At 41.0% G+C, this 24,999-nt stretch overlaps 2 protein-coding genes across 3 annotated transcripts; both read right to left on the minus strand.

Moving 5' to 3' along the window:
• Nucleotides 1-1,019: 1,019 nt before the first annotated feature.
• On the minus strand, nucleotides 1,020-14,245 carry LOC142954598 (monocarboxylate transporter 2-like). The gene is made up of 5 exons (XM_076095702.1): nucleotides 14,052-14,245; nucleotides 12,977-13,197; nucleotides 8,976-9,119; nucleotides 6,832-7,647; nucleotides 1,020-3,014 (listed from the first exon to the last, which is right to left on the minus strand). Exons 2-5 carry the CDS (start codon nucleotides 13,191-13,193, stop codon nucleotides 2,818-2,820), a joined length of 1,374 nt encoding a protein of 457 aa, XP_075951817.1. The 5' UTR covers nucleotides 13,194-13,197; nucleotides 14,052-14,245; the 3' UTR covers nucleotides 1,020-2,817.
• A 147-nt stretch (nucleotides 14,246-14,392) lies between these two features.
• Nucleotides 14,393-21,029, minus strand: kbtbd8 (kelch repeat and BTB (POZ) domain containing 8). Of its 2 annotated transcripts, none has more exons than XM_076095700.1 (5): nucleotides 20,970-21,029; nucleotides 19,195-19,402; nucleotides 18,697-19,003; nucleotides 17,688-18,507; nucleotides 14,393-17,517 (listed from the first exon to the last, which is right to left on the minus strand). In XM_076095700.1, the coding sequence occupies exons 1-5, from the start codon at nucleotides 20,983-20,985 to the stop codon at nucleotides 17,054-17,056; spliced, it is 1,815 nt and encodes a 604-aa protein (XP_075951815.1). In that variant the 5' UTR covers nucleotides 20,986-21,029; the 3' UTR covers nucleotides 14,393-17,053. The 2 variants fall into 2 exon arrangements, with proteins under 2 accessions (XP_075951815.1, XP_075951816.1); XM_076095701.1 differs by lacking the exon at nucleotides 20,970-21,029 and adding an exon at nucleotides 20,668-20,963.
• Nucleotides 21,030-24,999: the final 3,970 nt, after the last annotated feature.

The following is a 24,999-nucleotide window of genomic DNA, read 5'->3' on the forward strand; positions in this document are numbered from 1 at the left end:
TGTTTTCATGGACTCGTTTTTAATGGACTCAATTTTAATTTGTTAATTTGCTGACATGGATGCCACTTAGTCGGTTTCATTTTGCAATTAAAGCAAATTTATAGCATCCTGCTCAGGTGTCTTGAGGAAGACACTAAAACCCAATATGCAAGGGCTCTGAACTTCAAAGGGAAGGAGCCTCATGTTCATCTCAGGGAACATGTGACTTGTGTTTATTGACAACATTACAACTATGTTTATACTATATAAAATTACTACAAAATAAAAACAGATTATCAAACTGCCTGAAAGCATGTTATTCATAATTTTGTACCACTACAAGCCCCTCTGGGGTACCTAGAAGTCTTTTTTTTTTTTCTTTTTTTTTACAATTGAGCATGGAGGACAACTGTCATGAAGTTCATAGAGAACACACATTGTAGGGAGGGTGGGATGTAGAGGAGGGTCAGCAGGCGAGAGGGGAACAGGAGGTGAGAGGAAATATAACAATGATGAACAGATTCCCGGTCACAGCGCCCATTGCCTCGCCTCTGGGGTACCTTTCCACCTTGTCATGTCCAAAGACCTTGCCTAATACTCAGCGAAGGGACGGGACATAGCACCAATGTGTGTGTATGCGTGTTTGCGACTGCATTTCTAATTTATTGGCCCACTGATTTGCTGATGTGTGTGGAGCTGCATGCAGCTCAAGAGCACTAGCCTGGAACATCCGGGCCTTGCTTCATTAGGTGCTCACGCCCTTAAGCTGCTGACATTTCTAAACTTGTTCCCCAGTCTTCTAATTGTCGTGAAAAATTGGACACAGCCACCAACATTGAGAAGCTACGTGGTAGATCTCCATTTGACGGCGTTTCTCTCGTGTCCCGTTTACCTGCTGCGTGGATGTGGAATGCAAACACTTTACAATAAGCGATGAAGGAAATGAGACTATTCCTCCTCATCTGCAGAACGAAATCATCACCCACAACAAATATCTCTGACTTTACTTTTAAGAATATATATATAAATAAAACACAATAAGAAATACAACGGGAATTTATTAAGGTTAACAATTGTGTGTTATCCATCGTTTCAGTGGTACATGAAATGCAGCTGTTAATCAAACCAACTAATGGTTTAATTATCTGGTCAACAGGATCCAAAAAGCTGCCGTCACCTTGGAATATAAAACCTATAATAACTTAATTTAGGATTATTTTTAATCCACGTTCTCTCTTTGTCACCCACTCCATCAAACACATTCACTAATATGCACAAATACACACGGTAACAGATTAATTAACAGTGTATGCAAATCCATTCTGGTCCAAATAACAAATGTCAGTGCTAAATGTCAAGAAAGAATTACAGTATTGTGGAACACACATATTTTATAATGTGTTTAAGCATACATGTTCAAATTAAATAAAGACTGACAACAATTTAGAAGACCATAACCGTAAAACTGCAATTAATAGCCCAAGCCTTTATTAACTCAACTGGCGTATATATTGTGGACAGACGTCTGTATGGGGCAGGCTTTTGATTCCTTTCGCACAAAACTTTTGTTCAGCAAAGATGGAAATACTAAATACAGAGCACCAATCATTCACTTTAGACGCTGGTCTCTCTCGCCATGTAAATGTCTGTCCTTAGTCCAAACGTATTGAAAAGAGACGGATGTAATCATTTCCAGAATTCACATGTTTTTATCTAACAAAGTATCCTGCCTCAATCCGGATCTGTTGACATTTAGCCTTCACTGTGGTAAAAAAAATAAAAAAGTATTAAGAGGGCGGTCTAGTAGCAATCTAACCGCACTATAAAATTACATTTATATAACGACACAAAGTCATATTTTCCCCATTTTTAGGGGGACATCATAAAATATGATGGCAGTCATTCAAAGCTTCGAAAACCTCAATAGAAGCTTTGAATGTAAAAAAGAAAGGACATTGGGTATAGCCTCATTTACCATGCCAGTAAATCCGAATGACTAATACTTTGATTGCTCATAGTTTTAACCATTTAATTATGGAAAATCTAACCAATCTAACAATGTGAAGCATGTCCATATTGAAATAAGTATAATTGAGACCTGCGTTTATTCGTCACATCTGGCGAGTAAAAGGGGCTCAGTGGGGGCTTTTAATTGAAGTTTCATGGTATGCCACACTTCAGGTTGTGTTGCATGTTGTGCAGTAGTAAAGCAAACCACTTTAAATGCGTCCATGTCTTCGCTGGCAGCTACAGTATTTCACGTGCAAAACAAATTGCCAGTTTTATGACGTAAACACTGCAAGTGAAAAATATCTCATGACAGTCTCCTGAGGTACATTACCACAAAAACAATTATAATGAGACGGATTCGATTACTGTGCAATGAACAGCCAGGAATTTCAAAGCAGAAAGTGTTCGTTCATGATCACGTGAGAGAAAGACGTTAACAGTAACTCAGATATTGAGGCTGTGCGCATTGACGCATTCCTTGTGACTTGAGAATTTTGTACAAACAAGCATGCGACTCGTTTCTTACTCAAACTTCCAGTGAAGTTACTAAAAATAGTCGCAAAAACATCAAGAATGACATGGAGACAGCAACGGTCCTCAAATGAATACATGAAACAAACACAAATGCCTTATTTCCATCGTATTTTCTACAGTTTCCACCGTGTCAGCTTTGACTGGCGCTCTTTTAATCGTGTCGTCTCGTTGGCCGCTCTTCTCCTGCAATAATCAAATAGCACCTCCTGACTTGCGAGTTAAATTAATTCCCATTTAATTTGGTGTTTTTTTGCTCTCTCCGGCCATGGATCTCTCTGGGCTCCGTTGTGCTCTTCAGGCTGAGGCGCTCACCTGGTCCTGGTTCTCTATGGTCATTTGGTTCTGCTCTCTGACCTTCGCTGGCTTCTCCTTCTCCAGCATGTGGTAGTTGTAGATGTTCATGACGAAGATAAAGACCCCGCCAGCCACGATCACTGAGCCACACATGAAGAAAAGGTACTTGTAGTCATCAAAGACATCCAGCAGTAACCCTGTGTGGAGAAGGGCAGAAGGGTGCAATGAAGTTACATTTCAAACCAAGGGAGTGTCAGTTGTACCCATTTTATGCCACACTATGTCGAAACAAAAAAAACACACTCAGAAATGTTGTACACCATGACAAGCGCAACACAATATGTCACTGAATAGTATCTTTATTCGACCACTTTACAAGTTTGAAGGTGAAGAGCAAGACCGAACTCTTAGCTTCTGTGTGTGTGTTCGAGGGATTGAGAGTGAGCAGGGGCCAATTTGAGAAGAGCCATGTCGGAAATGACAGAGGGCCATTACACCCTTCCTGGCTCTGCCTGCATCTCTGGGAAGGCAATTTGGACGGCTGCTACCAAAACGAATCAGAAGAGAGGCCCGTTCTCAGAGCCATAAATATCGAGCCAAAGTCTGCAGAAAAGTGACAAATGTAGTTTAGATCAGATTTAAGCCTCCAGGTTTTCCGGGGTCTTAACGGGATAAGACCCCCCCCCCCTCTCTGTCTCAGCATGTATGACGACCCGTCTGTTTGTCCATCTCACTATATTACAATCCCTGCTTTATACCATTTAATATAAGAATGAATTTAATATAAGAATTATTTTTAAGGAATATGTTCTATCGGCTTGACATTCAGCAAAAATTATAAAACAAGCTCATTTAATTTAGTGAAGGGATATATATAGAGATATAAATAAATAATTTAGCATCAGTATCATCCCATAATAAAAAATATGTAGTATAAATGTAAAAATGATTTAACTATTTGTTTATTACTTTTACCAAACTCAGGAGTGTTTTTGACAACCAGGTACACTTAACAGTGTAGAAGGCACCTTTATTAGCAAGTTACAGTATCTCATCAGAATCAAACAATGATAATGTTTGTGTGTGTGTGCATGTACGGTCTTGTACTACGTATACTAGGAGGGGTCATTTTGTATTTGGATCTCAATGCAGTCTGTATCATCTGATTGATAGCCCTCATCTGCTACGTGTACGACAATGACCATCACCCTCATTAAGTCAGCCCTTGATTGGCTGAGTGGTAATTAAATCCATCTGGCGTGATCACCTCTTTCTTTTTTTAATGTATTCACAGCTTAATGATGGCCCAGGTACAGGACTTCAATGAGAGTTTGAATAGAGCGTCATTAAACACCCAAAGCAAAAGGCTAATTACACCCACTTACCTCACTTTCTCCTAATTGGACTGACCCGGAGGTTTGGGGGTGCAGTAACAAGCGGACTTGTTGGGGGAGACATAACGATTGTGCCCTCTGGAGGAGAATGGTAGACGTGCAGGAAGGCACTTATTTACCCCATTTAATGAGCGCCTCAGAACAGGGTCGCACCAGACAAACTGGGGGGCCCAATTCATTTTAACCTCATTAGAACTCAGGTTGGAGGCAAAGGAAAAGTTCGTCAGTGGGCCGATATGTACGGCTGATAAAGACATGCAGCAGTCTGCACGTCCTCGGTGCATTTATCTAGGACACTAAACTATGGATTGGTGCACAAGCTGAATACCAAAGAAGAACTTTTACCATTTTGAAAACTTGTTTATTCTGTGGCTGACAGGTATTTAAGTACATCACTTACTTAATACTGTACTTAGTACTAGCACTATGGGTGAGAAAGAAAAACTTGCATGGCGTCTGTCTTCTAGCTTATTCTTTCCAATGATGACTTCGACCATCTCGAGGCCAATCAACCTCAATTAACTTTTGCATCGCTGAAGATAGATGGTGTTTAACGGTATGTTGTACAGAAGCCCCCTGGGACAAAATTGTGAGTTTGGGCTACATAAATAACTCGACAAGGGCAGCAACTAACAACTATTTTCATTATAGATTAAAATTTGGAATTCTGAAAAGTGTCTGCTGCTTATTTTTCCGTTGGTCGACTAATCACCTCATCGTCTTGATTGACACGTAAACAACTTATTTTGCAACGCATGCAATCCAAGTGCCATTGCGCTATGATTACATACAACTTTGACATATGAAAAATGATTTTGTCTGTAGAGCAATCACTGCAAAGCCATACTCAGCTGGCTCATTTGACTTTTAAGACACATTTTGGGTGTGGTACTTCTGCTTTATTGTGCACAGTGAAAATGTTTCTTTGAGATTATTTCACAAGTAAGTAGCTACCTCAGCAGAAAGCACTCTGACAAAAGTAATACCTCAATTTAAAAGTACTTTTGTTCTGTTGATGAGAATTTGTCACTAAAAACAATTTTCTCCTTTTTCAGAGGCAGTTACCGTCATTGGATACCATGCTTCTCCTTTACTGACTCAAGAGAGGAGTGTTTCATAGTGGGAGTTTTCAAAAGTGCACTAATCTCGAAAACGGCAGGGAAGCAGAGAGGGTAAACAATATCTTTCGGATTACACGGTTATTCAGACCATGAAGGTAGCTGCCCAACACTTCAATCTAAAGCCCTTTCAGAGACAGAAGAACGCTGGAGATATACAGCAAGTGACCGGGTAGAAAAAGGGAAGAAAAAGAGTTAAGCAGCTTGTAAGTTGATGCCGAGCAATATAATTAAGTAAAAGGGAGTGTAACCCATTATATAAGTCCCCACTGACAACATGTATTAGAGGGAATGAATTAATATTGTGTAAATGATTCATATGATCCATTGAAGACAACAGATTTAACCAGATACCAAACCCTGGCCCTCTGGTGCATTCACCTTTTATCATCTATGGTTCACCGTCAAAAACATCTAATATTGTCATAGGTTCTGCCTCTTAGTCTGTCTCAGACTGGAATCACGTTTGGGTCATGCAGCCAGAACACGGCTTCATTCATTAGATCCAATGGCTGCACAGGACACACAGGCAGAGAGTGACACAGGATGTGTTTGTTAGACTGTGTCTGTTGTTTTCAATATCCCATATTAAATATCAAAACAGTAAAGGGGCTTTGAGTTATGATCCATAATTTGTATGGAGGCCAAATCCTATAGTTGACTTTATACGAGCCTGACCAATCATGGTTATTTATGATTATGATTTTACACTACACTTACATCTCACTTGTTCATAGTCCTATCTGTTCGTTTGTGCACTTTATTTTATATTTCACTTTATATTCCACTTTATTTTATATTTTACTTTATATTCCACTTTATTTGATATTCCACTTTATTTTATATTTTACGATATATATTTCACTTTATTTTACTTTATTTTATATTATATATATTCTGTAAATTTTAATATGTTTCTACTTTGCACTGTTGATTGTTGATAAATGTTATGCACCTCCCGTCATGTCGAATTCCTTGTATGTTCAACATACCATGGCAATAAACGGTTCCGATTCTGATTCCTTATTCTGTGCACCCCATAACAGCCTTACTCACCAGTGACGAACTTACTCTGTCTTACAGTCATGACAACCTAGCAGAAAACTTAAGTCTCATGCAACACAATGCACAGCCTGTGACTAAAACAGAGAAAAACACACAAACAGAAAGGAAGAATGTAACTTTGCTGCAAGTCAGTGCTGCACTATTTACAAAGGAGCTTGCACCAAACTGGCTATTTATTTCTACTATAAAAAATGCTGTTTGTTTTCAAAATGTGTGTTTGTATAGATGTGTTCATCTTGGCCCTTCAGTCAGAAGGATCAGCATGAGGCATTGTAACGTGAGCTAAAAGTAAATACTGGTGTCTGTGACTGGCTTCTCAGATTCAACAATCCAGACAAACATGGAAAAGTGTTTTTCTGAGAGCTCCCGTTATTCAGATTCGGTCATGTCAGTAAATGGACAGTTTATGGTCGGTGTGCTTATGTTTATGCGGTTACCTGCAGCAGGTGGTCCCAGTAGCATGGGGAAGCACTCGATGATGGTGACCAGTCCAACAGCGCTGGGAAAGCGTTGATTTCCCATCAGGTCCATCAGACATTCGAATATCAGGGCGAAAACCATGCCGAAGCCCACGCCAAAGAATACAGCATACGTCACCAGGAAGGCATAGCTCTTGATCAGCGGGCACAGTAAGTGGCATATGCCGTTGAAAACCATGGCAAAGCCAAAGAAGTACTGGATTCTGGGCCGGACCCACTTGCTGCTGGCTATCAGGCCAGTGCCAGGCCGAACAAACATGTCGACAAAGCCCATAATAGAGAGCAGATAGGCTGCGGAGTACTCCTCTACGCCTTGCCTAATAGCGTAGGCTGACAGGAACACAATGGGCGCATAGGCACCGAAGATGAACATAATGTTCCCAATGAGGTAGATGACGAAGCCTCTATCCTTGAAGAAGGTAAAATCCAAAAACGTCTTAGCATTGTTCATACAGCTCCTTTTTTGCTTAGTGTTGCACTCGTTTGGCTCTTCCTCCACGTTTTTCTGCGCGGCGCAAGTGGACGGCTTACGAGGCGGAACGACAGGCCTCATCAAGGCCCCAGCAACACAGCAGTTGAGCATCAGACCCCCGAGGATAAAGAGACTTCCTCTCCAGCCGAACTTCTGCAGTAGATATTGGTTGACGGGGGCCATGATGCACAGAAACACTGGACTCCCAGCCATGGCTAGTCCGTTAGCTAAAGGACGCTTATTCAGGAAATACTTGCTGATGATGGTGAGAGACGCATTGAGGTTTAAGGAGAGTCCGCAGCCTGTAAGTAGACAGATTACAGAAACAAAAACAGTCACATTTCAAAAAGCCTCGGTGAGAAAACCGTCCTGAACCTAAACTCCAAAGGGTGCTCGCGAAATTACAGAATGATTCAGCTTGGTTAAGGTTCAATCTCATTTCACTTATAATGGCTAAAATCTCATTACAGAATAATCAAATTATTTCAGGAATAATTTCTTCATTTCAATAGAAGTAAATTAGAAAGCCTGGGTATTGCATTTACACGCTTACCTTTTTACCCCAAAATGTAATTTAATATTACCTTATTTTGGAGGATGAAGAGCTACAGGTAGATGGTCAGGGTGCTATATTCTCTCTTTCCAATGACGATTTAATTGTCTCCTCTGGTTCCATGTTAAAGGCTTTTTTTTTGTGAATATCTAATAGTGGATCTAAAAAGAGGATTTATGAAAATGAAGATTTATAGAAAAAGTGTTAAAGGAACGCTCCACTGTTTTTCAACCTAATCGCCATGTGTTTACTGGTCGGGGGGGGGGGGGGGGGGGGGGATTATCAATACATAACATAAAGTCCAAAAGAAGGACAATCAATCAAATTTAAAATCTGGGCTAGGAGCTGTATAAGGATAAGTATTTACCAAAAGCTACTCACTGAGTCTGGGATGTTCTTCATAATTGTGCCTATATGTGTGTAAGCATATGTCTGCTAGGTCTGCTAGGTGCGCCAGAGCACAGGGGAGCAGAGCAGGGCACACACACATGCCCCCCGGGCAACGCACATGGCCCAGCCACTTGCTGGGCCTATTAATCCTTCACAGCAGTCCTTGGCAGGGTAATGAGCCTCACAGGGTGGCGGGGAGCCCCCATGTGACGACCATGATCGGAGCCTACGGGAGGGCACAGAGGGCCACGGACGACCATTCTCTCTGGGAGCGGGGACGGGTCTGTCTTGATTACCGTCCTGGTCTTTGGTCCCCTTGGTGCTTTAACTGCACCCCAGGAGCTGGGGCAGATGCCCTGGGCCCCCCCGACAATCGGCACGGCAGCTCAGTCAAGGGAACCCAGAGATTCTGAAAGGATATGAAACGTTGCAAACTTTCCCTACCCCAGGAGGTCTTAACCAGAACTGATGGAAATGCTAAGGAAAGAGGTAAACCCTAGGATCCCCACCACGGAATTCGTTGACTTATTCACTTGATTGCAAACACATTCGGTACCTTGTCTTACTTTGGACTCTAATCAACTAACTATCTACGGAGGCCAGCGTGTCAGTAGTAAAATCTATCAACCTGGCAAAAAAACAACATTTCAGGAAGCAGTGTCACCAGATATTGTATAAGTACTGTACCTCCTATGACGCCAATGCAAAAGTAGAGGTAAACGATGGAGTTCCCAAAAGAAGCGGTTACCATAGAGACTCCACACAGCAGTCCCCCCAGTATGACTACTGGCCGGCTTCCAAAGCGACTGACCAACACGCTGCTCACTGGTCCTGCAAAGAGAAGGAACAGAAAGAGATGGACAGAGAGAGCGGTTCAGACGTATTATGTTAACATCTCAATATAAACAGTAGTTTGTTAGTAATACACTTGGCTACTGCTGGTGATGAAGGGTATACAAAGCATCACCAGTTCTCCCTCTAGTGCTAAACCAAGGACAAAAGGATATCACAACGGATGATGGAACACCTCCAACAACTTTTGCATCCGCTGCGACGCAACTTTGGGACTCATTATACTCTCCCCATATAATGTAAAATGCCGCACTCCATGATCAATCAGCAATTAAACAGCCTTTTATATGCTGTCACTCTTCCCTTCATTTATAACCTTGCCTGAAAGAGTGACATTGCACCACCATTCCTTCTGCAGCAAATCATAACGACAGCCTTCTCTTCTCTCCTTGCTATAAAGACCAATTGCTTCAATATACATTTGTTTTTACTCAATTCATATAGAAAAACTGGGAGAGCATCAATCAAACTAATATGCTGCCGTGATTACGCTTTTCACGGAAGTGTTGAGAAGTGCTCCTGTGTGGATGATGATATTTGCAAACAGCCCAGTGAGTCGTAAGAGGATTACATGTTTGGCAAACACCCACTGACTTCAAGAGCATGTTTACCACGGCGGATGATTCATTTCTCAGTGCATGAGAAAACAGATTCATACAAGGGGGGAAAGTATTTTGTCTTAAACTGAATCCGTGTGAACAAAAAGTATGTTCACTTTCAAGAACAATATCTAAGCTTCCACACTGATATGAATCAATGCATGTACTTTAAAAAGGCTACAGGCAGCAGGCAGCAGTTTGTCAAACAGCAGCAGCTAACAACAACATTTAACACCACATTAAACACAGTTTTGACCATCAACAGAACAGAACTTCTTCAATGCATTTCCCTATATCTATACACTGGAGTCTGTTAGCATGTCACACTGCCTCTACGCTGACTCTGATGTCATCAGGCTACAGTGTCATCAACCGGTGTTATTCCACAAACATATACACTACCAGGACACAGGGCTGCACAGAAGGATTATTTTCATTTTCAATTAATCTGCTCATTATTGTCTCTATAAAATGAAATGACTGTGTTAACAGTCACAATTTCTTGTTTTGTTTTACAAACAGTCCAAAACACAAAGATATTTATTTAGTTTACGGCAACAAAGTTGAAAGAAAAACAGTAAATCCTAACAATTTAGTCTGGAACCAGAAAATGTTGGCAATTTTGCCTGAAAAATGTATTAATAAATTAGTGGATTCATCACTTAATGGACTAAATGTTTCAGCTTCACAGTACAGAGTGGACCGAGAGGAGGATAAAGAGGCACCTAAACTTTTTCAGCAGTTTACTTTTGTCTGAGCTGGGCTGGGACATCTCTGACTAAAAGACTCACCGACTGATCTCCATGATCTCCATGCACTGATATCACAATTGAGATCATAAATTACCATTTAAAAATGCCTTTGTGTGTGTTTATCATTAACTCTACACTAAAAAAACACATTAATGTTTATATGCATAAATATATATGCATATATATGTACGGGTACCAATCAATCACACCTGAGTCAAAATGAAGAGTTCTCTCTCATTTATTATCTCTCTTTCTCGCTTCAAGCTGAGCTGTTAAAAACTGTCCTCAACGACTGCGCCTGCTGTACCACTTTAACTACAGTACAAAAATATCCATCCCGCTGTTTACATAGTTAACCAGGTGCCTGCGGGGGTCAAAGATAGATCATCCCTCTCTCTCACTGTAGCCGTGTCTCAATAGGGCATCTCCCGCACTACCACCATTTCTACTTCCATTAGAGCTTCATCATTCGGGCTCCTTAAGTCAGAGGTTCTCTGAAAAGGCTGTCCCGTCTCCCCCGTGGGGAACTGGTGTCGGACCCAAGTGTGCTGAACCTTCCTCTGATATATTCCCCCTGTCTCTCTCCTCCACTGGGTGACATTGCTGAAGCCTTGCCAAGGACAATATGATGAAGCCCTGTGCCTGAGCCACAGTGGAGGGGAATATTTCACCAGTTCGGCCTCTCTGAGTAGAGTGCAGGTGAGTCACACACCCTGTTGTCCCGTAACCTTGAAGGCAGCTACTGATAAATTCAAGTAAAGCCTCCACAAGACTTTTATTTTGTCGTCTAATAGGTTTTCCAATAAGTTCTCAAATCCACTGCGGAAAAGATATTTCAAATTCCGCAATTTGTTTTGCCTGTTGTGGAAGCAGTGATGTGCCCCCACCAGCAGTACTTTGCTTTGGTAGATAAAAGATGTAAAGATCTACCGACTCCAATTGTTACCATTGCTGCTTTGTGGCTGAAACCAAGAAATGGGTTCAGACCAGAACCATGACGGGCAAGATGTACTGCGGACTCAGTGCTGAGGTTGTGTAGTGCCAACTATCAAATATGTGAGGTAGACAAAAAAACATGCCAATCCCATTACAAAGCAATCTACCAGGAATGTGTGTTTGCAGGTATTTGACTGGCCAGCGCAGCAACTTGCCACAACTCATTGCATCGAGTTCCAGCAAAGGTTGAGCCAGGTACAATTTGTTTTGCTGAATAAGCCGTCTGTACTGGCATCTGCAACAAATGAATCCCATTCAAATGAAGGAGGCTGCATTTAGGCGTCTGTCTGGACATAAGGGCTCACGAGATTGATCTAGTCACATGTGGCACACTGAGAGAACAATGTTCAGCTTTCTAAATCTGCTCTTCTGAGTCACAGAATAGGATTATACAGGCCATATATTGCCATAAGAATGATATCTTCAGATAAAGCCTGAGATACGTGTAAACAATTCAATTATAAGAAGTTTTGTCTTTAAGCTTTTTGGGCGTCATCTATAGCAATAATGGTACAAAGTGATGTAAAATTGCATAGTTATAAGTAAAAAACCTGAAAATGTATTTGAAATGTTAACAACTATCAAATAAAAATGATCCGGGCCATTCAAATTAAAGCAGGAACATGAATGTCATGCAGCATTTAGTCTGACTTCATTACAGACTGACTGCCTTTCAGACAACCCCAACTCTGACTGACTTTCAGCATCACTGACGGTGTCAGTGTGGACAATTAGATTCAAGTCAGGTGAGCAACACACGCCAACATCATGCCTCTTGTTAGGCACCCTAACACTATTTCAGTGGGTGAAGTAACTCACATGAAGTCAATTATATATCTTCTCAAAATAAATATACAGCAGTTGTTGTCAAGTGACCTTAATGACATGGATCTGCTGTGGTGAAACTACAATGTTTCCTTCGTGCAATTATGTGAATACATATAAAATGAAAGGAAATGTTTGTCACTGTGCACTCGTATTTATCAACATGAATCCCAATTGGTTAATGCCTGTATGGAAATAATTTTAAAATCAATGCAAGATAGCATTATCATTTGTTTTCATCAACAGTTGAGTGGTGTGTTGCTTTAAATGTTGTTGCTGCAAGAAGTTGTTGGACGGCATTATCTCATCCTTTGGTAAAGGATGGTCCCGTGTACTCTACGCTAAAGGAGATTGGAAAAGAAGCATTGAAGACACCTTTGCTTAGCGTTTAGAGAATTCGAGGAGACGAAGAAGCCCAAAATCGGAAAATGAGATAAGGCCCTCTTACACCACAGTCTTCTTCTTCCCGGACTTTGCTGGCACATCGCTGAATATCCCGTCACATTACCGCCACATGGAGCTCCCTACCATTTTCTAATAGTATAAAGAAACTGATGTGTGAACTATTGGTTGCTTATTTGGCCACAGGGAATGCTACTGATAATAGTGATCATTTTTCCATTTGGGCAGACCAATGTAACAGATACAGATTGAGTCAACTCACCGCCTGCATACATGACAGCTAGCATGATAGAGGAGATCCACGCTATTGCACTGTGGCTGGCCCCTAAATTTTCTTGGATCTCTTTGAAGAAAATGGAGAGGACTTTGGGCGTGGAGTACGCAAATCCAATAGAAATGTGGGCCCCAACCACAACCATCCAGCCCCAACCACCATCCAGGGGTTTGTAGCCCAAATCATTTGCTAGAGCAGGGGACATGTTCCTGTTCAAACAGAGGGAAACATACATGTATGAAAACAACAAAACATATGTGGAAAATTAGAGAACTTAGTGGGTAATTTTCTAACCCTTTATTTATTATGTAGAATGCAGAATTGATGCTTCTGTGAACCTAATGTCAGCAAACAAATCGTCAAATTTCAAAATAAAAGCCTGGATATATAACTTCACGTAATCTAACACATGGACTAATATAAGAAAAGTAAATCAAAGTGATGCTGTGAAAGGCTTGTTTACATACGTTGTGTTTATAAACACAAAGCTATAACTGACCTAGCAATATGTTCATAATGATTAGATGATAAATGCTGAAAGTGAATAAACCTGTTATTCATATGATCATGAATGACTCACTGTTAAGAAATACAAATGTAGCATTTTCTAGGCTCTAACGGCGAATACGGAGCAAACACGTCACAGTAAGCCTAGATAATTAAGCTCAGAAAGTTGAGAAAAGTGTAACGTGTATACGAATGCAGCTAGTAGTAGTAAACCAGGTCCATTCAAGATAAAACTACAACAAAGAGTCCGAGCAGGAAACGCTTAACGTCAACACTTTAGTGACTGAGTCCTAACTAGCTTTTTAGACAAACTCGTGTACCGCGCGTGCACTACACGTGTTCACGCCAAACTAGAAAACAAACGTCATCAATGAAAGAAAGGCTCGTGTTTATCTTTACTCCTCCATTAGGAGCCGACGGGAGGAGACACTTCCCACGTGGACAATTTCCGAAATCATTCATAAAACGTCGCAGCTATGTTAAACCGGTAACTTCCGCAGCGTTAAAGACAGATAAGCTAATAAGTGTATTGTACTAAGTTTTGAGTAGACTTTACCTTTCACTTGAGCGCCCTCGCAGCACGTTACCCCTCTCAACAGTTGGTGAACGAAGTTTCAGCCCACTGCTATATTTGAAGTATGGTCACGTGACTCACACGGGGGTTTTTTTCCTCTAGTTTGACTGGTTTCAGTGTCATCAGTACAGCAGCTTCGCCTCCTCTGCACGTCGGTAAACCTAAAGGTTACGCTGCTGCGTGAGTCGAGCCCGCGAGCTGACAAGGTTACCACATCCTCCATAACTGCAAGTCAGTTCACAGTGTTTTTCCACACACAATGCACGTCAACCCCTAAAATGTGACACAAGTAATAGCATACTTGTAAAAAGAAAACAACAATATTCACTTTTAATAGTTTTATTTTCAAATTATGTGCAATGTGAATTTCACAGTTAAGCTCAACCACCACTATAACCCGAAACCCAAAAACAGACGAACCAGCGAAAGCAAAGCATGAACACGATGGAATAGCACCCGAGAGTGATGCATGTAAATAACCAGAGTGAGCTGTGTACTGCAGCCCAAGGCCTCCGACTCCTGAACATAGAAAGCGGTTTTTAGCTTGTTGTATTACACGACTGGTGTATGAAACGTGACGCAACTATTTAGTTACTTGATCTGTAATGCTTAGTTGTGGTGACATGTTACAAAGAAATACTACTGTACTACTGAGGAGGGTAGGGGGAGGGGGCAAACATTTTTTTCTCAACAAATCAGGATTACTCTACCATAACTAAATAGGCAATGACATAAAGAAAGAAAAAAAAAAAAAAAACAGCCACTGGAGACAACAAAAAGAAAATCACATCTATTTTTTTTTTCAAGTTATAAAAGAAACTGAAGAGAAGTTTAAAAAACTGTGCAAGTACAGCAAACCTATAGTACAGTATATTACACATAACAAAAACATTTAAATACAGTACTGTGTATCAGTAGAAATCCTGAGAGTTCTCCGTTCCTGGTTCTCAAATGGCCGTTTTGTAGACATGTGGATGAAGCTCAAACCTTCTCTCTCACGCTCGATGAAAGGCAGTTTTGAGAGTATTGTTCAAAGCCGGAGGGGGGGGGGGGGGGGCAAGAAAACATGAGCTCCAAGTCAGTCAACAGTGGATCCTTCTCTTGGAGAAGTTACATCGTATCCTCAAGTCCTCACTGGACTCTTCTGGTGTTTGTTTCCATGTGAATCTCGATAGATGATTGCTATGTGGTTACTGAAACCTTTTGAGTAGTCCTTAAAATAAAACACAAGAGAAAGTTGTAGTGCAAAGATGACACAGGAACCTGCATTGAGGAAAATTGACGGCACTGAAAATGTCACACTTTCACAGGGAACGCCACTCAGTGGTGGTATTAATTCTTCTATACAAGATTGTCAAAAAAAAAAAAAAAAAAGAGAAAGCAGCACCAACAATTTGTGCCCTCTGCGTGATGGCGTGTAAAGACGGCTGTTTCGATGGATTAGCACACAACCCGGAGCCACCCTCGCATACAGTCTGCGTGTCCAGGAGGGCGCTTTCGCAACGTTTGCAGTGACGGACTGCTGAAGTGGAGAGTGGATTCAGTGCAACGCTGAGTAAGACCTTTCAGATATTCTTCCAGGGAGGAGCAGTTCTTGGATCCGTCGCCTCCTTTTTACGAAGCCACAGGCACATCGGCGTTCCAAATGATCTGCACTTAACGTACGCATCGCTGCCAGCCTGCACCCGTGCAACAGCCACACACACAATCATTGGAACCATTGTGATTTTCACCAGCGAGACGAGCACAAACAAAACAATTAATGCACTTTTACGAAAGGTAACATAACGTAATATAGCCTGATCACAGTTCCATGACTTATTGCTACTACAAAAAAAATCTTTTCAATGTTCAGATCAACAATAACAAGACCTCAAATGCTTTTTTTTTTGTTGGCATTTAAGAGGAAGGCTCTTTCAGCCTTTTTCAAATGATTATAATCCGATGTCAAAGACGACCTCAACAGAGCTCAATGCTGAACTGAGCTTTTCGCGCAGCTGCTTCATCAAGACGACGGCCTGAAATGTCCCTTTTCTCCTAATCAAACATGTTTGAAGTTTCTGAGGTAAGCCCGTTAGTCGCTCTGAACTTTCCACTTAGTGTCGCCACAAATTTGACTCCGTCCTTATTTCTCCAATGTGGAGAATGAGTATTCTTACATTTACAGTTAAAGTTGTCTTTCGCACGTGACACAAAATGGATGCCAACTCAAAGAGCGGGGAGGTGTGAGCTCCCATGCAACTGGAATCTCAAACAAAACTTAAAAACAGCTCGGAAGCCACACATAGTGTATTGTTTGACACACTGACGCATGTGGAGGAAGAGGGAGCCGTAAAAAAAAAAAAAAAAAAGTCAAAAACAGTAAAGTAATGTAAATCACGAGCACATTTCAAATTAAAACTCGTCTATAAAATAAGCTGAAGAGACTTGAGAACAGAATAGACACACAAACCTCAGAGCCAGCAACCAACTAATGAGCTATGGTACTCACCTTACCCGTATGAATATATAGTTTATATAGTTATTTTTATATATATATATATATATATATATATATATATAGATTTTCACTTTATGCTGACACCTAGCATCTATCTCCAGAGGGCACTTGTATCTTGCCAATACCCCCATTTTGCATGCTTATCATTTGTAGAAATCCTTACCTATATGTATCTAAAACAAAGAATGGAACAACATGGCTCAACAACAAGCAAAAAATAGGATAATTGCACTTATGATTCATTGTACGGTTTTGTTAAACAAGCATCAGTGTGGGTAGTTGGTGCTGTCTGGGAGGAAAGAAAAATACTGCAATCTTTAAAAGCACCCCATTTTGATCATGTTAAACCAAAGTTTGAACGACTTAAGACTTAACCAAAAAATGGTCCTTTGTGGTGCAAACCCGAGGTAACACCAGGCACAAGGCAGGCAGGACCACACAACTCCCCTCTGCCTTATAGGTTGGGTTCACCTAACCGGCTTCCTCAAAGCACTTTCTGTAGACACTGTGGGTAAAGTTTGGCCACCACGCATTCGAAATGGCGACCCAGATCCCAGAGGCGGTCAGGTGTCTCGTAGACTTTGGTCCATACGTCGGCCTCGTCGTCGTACTGGTAAAGGGAGTTCTTTCGGCTGGTGCGAAACACGTGCTCCTCCACCATGACCTGCGTGGCTCGTACGAACAGGTGTAGCTTGCCCTGCAGCAGCATGGCCTTTATATACGGGCTTGTGGCTTGGTCAAAGGGCAGATCTCTCTTGCGGCTCCATGTGTTCTTCTCAATGTCATAAACCTCGAGAGTGAAGGTGCGCTGGTGGTTCCTGCAGATGCCGGCAATGTAGTAGATGCAGTTCTTATGCAAGGCAGCCAGACCCTGACTACGAGGGACACTCATCGGGGCGAGATGACTCCAATAGTCCTTCCGGGGGTCGAAGCAGAAGAAATATTCACCTGCAGAAAACAAAAAGAAATGCAATTTAGAGCTGGGGTGAACTGCTTCAACATACTTTGTCGTGTATGTTTGTCATACAAATGTGTGTATATGAGAAATAAGACATTATCACAAAATCCTCAGTCCACTATAGAGATTACATCGTTTCACATCAGCAGCATTAACTGACCTTGGAGGACATAGATGCGGTCCCTGTACTCCACAGCACTGTGAAACTCCATGGCCGCTGGCATAGCACTGACTGCTGTCCAACAGTTGTCTCTGGCATCATAGCACTCTACCGACTTCAAAGCATTTCGCCCATCGCCTTCATATACTCGGCCTCCCAGTGCATAAAGCTTCCCGCAGCAGTGCACGAGCCTGCAGCCGATCCGTGCTCTCAGCAGAGGTGCGCGTGGAAGCCATCGATTGCCCGCGTGTTCGTACTGCCAGAAGTCGCTCTCCGCCCGATGGTCTATGGACACTTCGCTGTTGCTCGGCCTGTAACCTCCAGCAATGAAGATGTCGTTCTCTGAGGACACCAAGATACCGACCTCCCGGAGATCATTGGGTGGTTTGCAGAGCTTGAACACCCTCCCCGTGGCTGTGTCCAGGCAAGGCACCGTCTGCTTCTTCCCTGAGTGTTTGTGAGCGGCGTCAATGCAGATGACCATCTCAGATGCAGTCATACCCAGGCGCTGGGGGCAACCATTGGTGCCAGTGAGGCGGGCTTTGGCCTCAGCAGGGTCCTTAGAGAGGGAAAGGGCACACGCGAAGGGGGCAGGTATCAGACTGAGAAAGGCCTCATCCAGCAAGGGCAGACGGATGCATTGGGAGAAAACCTCAGTGAGGTGGGCCTCACGGCCAGACAGATCATGCTCCAGCCAGCGGACAATGCTCTCATAGACATGCTCTTCTTTCTCCACGTTGAGGTCGTCATTGTTCAAAATGCTGACCAACTGCACCTTGGTCATCTGGAGGAACTCTTGCTCCCATGACACACACAAGAACTACCACAAAAACATAAAATGTTTAAAGTATTAGCAACCAAACACACTAGTCACAAAGACAGCACTGTTACAAGAACAAAACAGAATGTCTTTAAATGAAAATTGGAATATGGTAGCAGCAGATATAATGATGAAATCATGATGCTAATTACTGTTAAGAAGCCAATCCTGTGCTAATGTTTAACTGACCTTCTTGCGGATGTAGTCCTGTGAGCGTTCCCTCAGCTCCTGGTGTTCATAGGCATCAGCAAACATGTAGACCCCAATACAGTTCTGGGGGTCAAGTCTGCTGATCATGAACTGGGCACACTGGTCCTGCAAGGCAGGAATCTGGAAAATGCTGGCTGCAGTGAACAGGGCCTGGACATTGGACTCAGAGAGCATGACCCTGGATGTGTAGGCATAGTCTAGGACGAGGTTCATGGATTCAGATTCCACGCCAACGATTCTGACCTCACGCTGGCTGCTCTCTGTAAGGCCACTGGTGAACATGGACCTGGTGGTGATGGTGGAGAAAACACAAATGATATAACTACATGAATCAGTTCTCACAACTACATTATCATTTAAACACGCTAAAACTTGACAAAGGCGTTTGATCTTAACAATACATCATTTTTCAAGAAATGACTATCGGCCACTAAATTGTGAAAATACAAACATTAGTAAACATCCGACGTTTCCCACCTAAAATACGGGCTGATTGCTGCGAGGACATTTCGGTGACATGAGAAAGTCATGCCATGGTCCACTTCTACGACGATGTCTGTGAGCTGTGCTTCATCGTACAAGGCTTTGAGCTGCTGAAGGACGTTACAGGCATGAACAGCATCTACCCCGCTGTAGTTGGTGCTTGGAGGTGTCCCATTTTGTACTTGTAACAGCTTCCCTACCTCTGAACAACACAACAAAGAGAGAGAAACACATCAGCACAGCGCCTGTAGAACTGTGTGGAAACCACACGAAAAACTTGACCAGACTTCCGTAACAAAAAAAGTGATTTGATACAGGCTCTTATCTAGTAAACAGTCATTCATGTAAGCATTTTGAGACCCTTCATTCAATCACTTTTTTATAGATGAGCAGTCTCGGAAAAACATAAACATAGATTGTTGTTACACCTGTACTGTGTCACACATTTTAACAGAACACAAGATGAGTTTGAGATGACGCAGGTGTTTAAAATACTGACGATGTTGTTTCTAATTCTAAAACATGATAAAAGAAAAACAAAATGCAAAGGTTACTGAGTGTGTGTGTTTTAACTGAGAACGGAACAGTATACAATCTCAAAATAAATCACAAAATCAATGCTCGTCTAGGTATTTACAGTGGGTATGAGCCAAGAGTATATTTGGTCGAGATATATAAATGACTGACAAGTTTTTAAAAAAACACCTCATCCCATTTACTCGTCTGTTCTACATCTGAATGTCCCTTAATTTAGGTCAAAGTTGTTCATGTTCTCACTGACCGACTGATCACACGGATAACATATGGGCCTATCAACCCGTGGATTCAGCCCCCCTATAGTAGTGTCTGCAAAGTAAACATGTTCATTATCACGCGTGTTATGGCAAGTTATATACAAGTAGCTAGCAAAACGTCATGCCTTCCGTAACGTGTCACTATATCGTCTTATATTATCAGCTGCTAAGGAACAAAAAAACTTTTTCCAACAAATACCTCGCGTTGTGCGTCGCTAACTCATTGACAGGACAAAGGCTCGCGATGAGTGTATAGAAAACTACTGTCTCGCCAGGTGGTAGCTAGCTTGCTAACATCTCACATTGACCGGTGACTGCAGTAACGTTAACGTGTGTGTGTCTGTGTGGCTAACTGGACTGAAAGGCAACTGGAGGAATACAACTATTTAACAGTTTATAACGGTTGGTCGGAATGCGTTATTATCACAAAAACTAGCAATGCGTACCATAACGTTAGCTAGTTGACAAGCGAGCGTAACTTTTAGCAGACAGCTAGGCACCAAGCTAACATTAGCAAAGCTTTCTTTGACACAACATTGCGAGATTTAAAGGGCGATCATAACTCAAACGCTTTCCGTCGTAACGTTTCAACCTTAGATGAACACAACATTATTTAGCACAATGTCTAGAGCGTTACTACTGAAAACGGTAACTATAACCACACTTGTCTAACCGTTGTCTCTTGTCATAAACAAGTGTTTACACAATCAGCTGTGGGTAGCAAGCTAACCGGCCGAAAGTTAGCCCGGCAGCTAACATTAGCCGCATAGCGAGGCTAACGATAACCAACACTTTTTTGAGGAGTCGTTTAGAGCCTGACCCCTTTTAACGACAATGCAACATGTCACGACTCATTCCATCAGTATACAACACTACACTCCACGAACATATGAACACATACATTTTAACTTTAGAAGGCGTTATTTCAGTCTGATTACTACACAAAACAATGAAGATTTTTTTTTTTTTGCGAACCTCCACTGGCAGCCATTCTCTCCAGTCTATCTCGGGGCAGACCGAGAAACGTCAGAGAGGGCACAACGGGGCCCCGGAAACAAGGATCAACCAATCACAAGAGGAGCCGGGATCTCTCAGCCAATCACGTTCCTTTCATCTGAAATAGGAAAAAAAAATAAAAAAGTTACATAGTCGTGTATGGGCAAATTATTCAATGTAAAGGAATAACAAGACTTGCACTCGATGTAACGTTAATCAACCAAAACAAGTCAAAGCAGCCAACAGGTGGATACAGAGTAGTCCAAAGCAGAGAGTGAAGCAGTGCCCTGAGCTGATATAACAAACATGTTGGAGCACAAAGGGTAGTCGATATTCTCCTAGAGAAGCTAATTCCTAAAGTCCGAGTTCCTAAATGCTTTGTCATATAGACAAGAGGGTAACTCAATTGGTGTAAACAATAGCGAGTAAACTATAAAGCCTGCAACTAAATCAAATCAAACATCCTTTTTTCCAAAATTATATTGAAAAATGAATAGGTTTTAGTCTCTCAGTTGGCATTTGGGATTAAAATAAGCCATTTCCACTTTGTATGAAAAGCAAAGTCTAGCGTAAAACATCAGTTTCTTGTGGCAGCGCATTAAAAATAGAAAGTACATGTTCCATAGAGGACTCGATACCCTATAATAGAAAAGTTTCAGATCAGAAGCTTTTTCTAATTCTATTCTTAGCAAGCCCCAGTGCTTGCTCATGTTAGGTCTCTGTAAATTCTAGACCTGCTTTGTTTGAAAAGTGTCTGTGCTCACGTACTGCCAACTCTATGCTAGCATAGTGTGTTTGTGTGGCACAGTTGGCAAAAGCATTCACATGTCACCGCTGTGGTTCAGAGTTCAATATTTACTAAATGTCAATACATTTAATTTGTCTCATCAATGTGTTCCAAGGACAAATTTAAAAGAGTTCATTTTTAGTTTAGCCTTGTTTTTACATTTACTTGACTTAATTTTATAAATCAATATGCAAGTGATACATTTCTGATTTTACAGCTTTTCATTGCAGACCTCCAAGGTAATTCAAATTAAATTAAAATTTTGACAAACTATATTACACTTATATTATATCCTCAGCATGTTTTCCGAATTTAGTTCAATTTATAAAACATAACCTGTTACACCTCTTACTTATCATATTTGCAGGCTATGAATTCTTGACACACAGGATTATGTTTGCTTCAAAGGCTCAGTTAATAATATTGTATTTCCTATTTTCTTTCTTAATTATATATTTTCCATCCATTCGGTGGTCTTCGCCAGAATTGACTGTTACATATGTGTCACAGGTTTCATCAATTGGCTTATTTAACACAATGATTGTGAAAATGGTATGAAGATGATTTCAATGTTTCGCCCATTAAACATTTAAGATTTCTGTTTAAATGTCATTCTCTTGTAGAGCTGTATTCTATAACCCCCATCATTTGTGCTTCTATAGTATTTATTTGTTTGTTTATTTTTGATTAAACAAACGAGGCTTGATGATGGAAGACAAATATTTAACCCGCACAAATAACGCTTAGTTTCAGACCACCAGCATGTTAGTGACAGTGGCTCATACTGCCCAGTATGCTACTGACATATCCAGAGAATAAGTAAGTTTTAGGCCAACATTTAATAAAAACGTAAGTCAATTTCATGACATAATATTACATATTATGGTCAGCAAATCAATAATACCATAACCGTACTCACTTAAGTAGATGATTTATTTTATCAGAAACAAATAAGCAAGTTGTATTAAATCTCTCTATTCAAAAGGAAAATGTAAGATTTAAGATTTAAATATTACCAGTTGTCATTTGAATTCTCTATTATTATGTTGATTGCATATTGAGATTGCAGTTGATAATTCATTGCATTTAGAGGTCTCCAACAAAGTCGAGTCGTGACTTTGACTCGTTTGCCTCGATTGGCCTGATTGACATTTAGCAACATGTGGAGACACCTGCAACCACATGCTGTTGAAAGAAATACACTAATTGCTGTTGACTGAACACTTCAATTGTATGTAATTTATCTGTAAGAATTATTACAGAAGCCTGTCTGATAATGTTATTGTTAAGCAGCATGACAAATTGTGTCTGTCTCGTATCCAGAACATTAACCTGCTGCTTTCATTTCCTTTACCCGTTGGTCAACCCAGAGTGCCACTGCTTTCATCTCTTATCATGTATCTGAGAGTTAACCTGCTGTCACTGATTACACTCTCGCCGATTATACTTCCTTTCAATGCTTTAACTTTCCATCTCAGGTCTAACGTCTTCAATGTTGAATTGTTGAAATTGTATTCCGCTCCTCTAAGTCCCATAACTTCCACTCTTCATACAAAATGTACTCTAATTGTTCTATTGTTTACACCTCAACACTTCAATTGGCATTGTCTTTCAGTTAATACACTTGAACTGGCACTTTCTTTCAGGACTTCCACTTCAACTGACAGTTGTAGCGTATTTCATCACTTACACGTTGTCACTCAACTTCAACTCCTTTCAGCCTTCAGCCCTCAGCTGATACTTCAACTTCATAAAGCACCTACACTTAAATTGACACGTCACCTTCATTCAGTGCTTAGACTGAAACTGAACTTCAACTTCTTGCAGCACTTCCTTTTTAACTGCGATTTCAACTTCTTTAAGTATTCCTCCCACTTCAGCCTGCAGGATTTCAGCTATTTTAATAAATTGTTAATTTTCTTAAGAAAAGTCATCCTTCTCTATTCTATAAATAAACAAGATACAGTGCAGTTCATGCAAGTATTTGACACATTTTCTATTGTGTTGGCTCTGTGTTTTATGACATATTGGACAAAATAATGACAATAAGGTTAAACATTCTCAGTCAGTTTTGATTTGAGGGTGTTTACATGCAGTTAGATAAACTCTTGGAAAGGTGGTTCTATCATTGTCTTGTTGTATTCAGATTTAGTGGACTATGTATAAAATGGGTCTATAAGTGAAACACTGTACACTCTTACCCAATATGAACTTGAACACCCTCAAATACCCTTAAGGGTTTAAGGGCAGAAAGGCAGCACTTCAGACTTTTTTTTTTTTCAAATTAATTTCAAATCCATTCTGCTCGAGTACACACCAATAATAGAAAATGTGTCACTGTTCAACTTCTGACTATGTGCACTGGAGATTCTGGTAACTTTTTTACAACTAATAACGGCACAACAGAATATTGCTTTCTTTGCCTTCTTTATTGATGTTTTCTATGAAGATATTTCAATACAATAAACTCAACAGAAGGTGTATAAGCATGTAGCCAGAGACACTTGCAGCCGACATTATGCCTACATTCCTGCCTGGATTATGTTTAGCAGTAATTGCTGAATGCAGGGAGACATTGTTGCAAACCTTTAAAGTGGCACCTTTACTGCAGTGCTTTTGTCAGTGCTGTGCAGGCCGGAAATGCACTCTAACACTGCATAACACTGCAAAATGACAGAAGGGGAGAGAAATAAAAGTACAATTGCAATCTAAGCAATCGATTTCGCTTTTTTTTCCAATTTCTTTCCATTCAGCCACAGTGCGGCCTGTGAAATTGGGCCTACCTACTGTTGAATGAGAGAAAAAGGCTTCCTGGATTCGCTGTTATTTGATGAAAGCTCTGGTTTCTGTTTACTCCTCTACAGATGTCCCTTTTGATACATTGAAACTGATCACCTGATGTCTGCGCTTTCTACTCCCTATACCCACGTTGCACAGAATTTTCTGATCTGCACCCCGAACGAGAGATTTATTACCATAGTGTGCATTCACAATATGATACTGGTTCAGCCTGAAAAAACTGCAAGAATGGCTGTAACCATTGAAATTAGAAGAGATCGGCAGAGACTATGTAGGAAGAGATGGGATCATCGTTTGCTGCTTACTCTCAGATCCAGGAACACAACTGCCTTTTGTATTCCAAGTATAACTCCCATTTACCTCCTGAACGAGGTAAATATGTATATTCATCGCTGTGTTTTGTATAATATGTATATACACAAG

This window comes from Anarhichas minor, unplaced genomic scaffold, assembly GCF_050575085.1.
Source record: "Anarhichas minor isolate MPS153535 unplaced genomic scaffold, ASM5057508v1 ptg000021l, whole genome shotgun sequence".
NCBI lineage: Eukaryota > Metazoa > Chordata > Actinopteri > Perciformes > Anarhichadidae > Anarhichas > Anarhichas minor.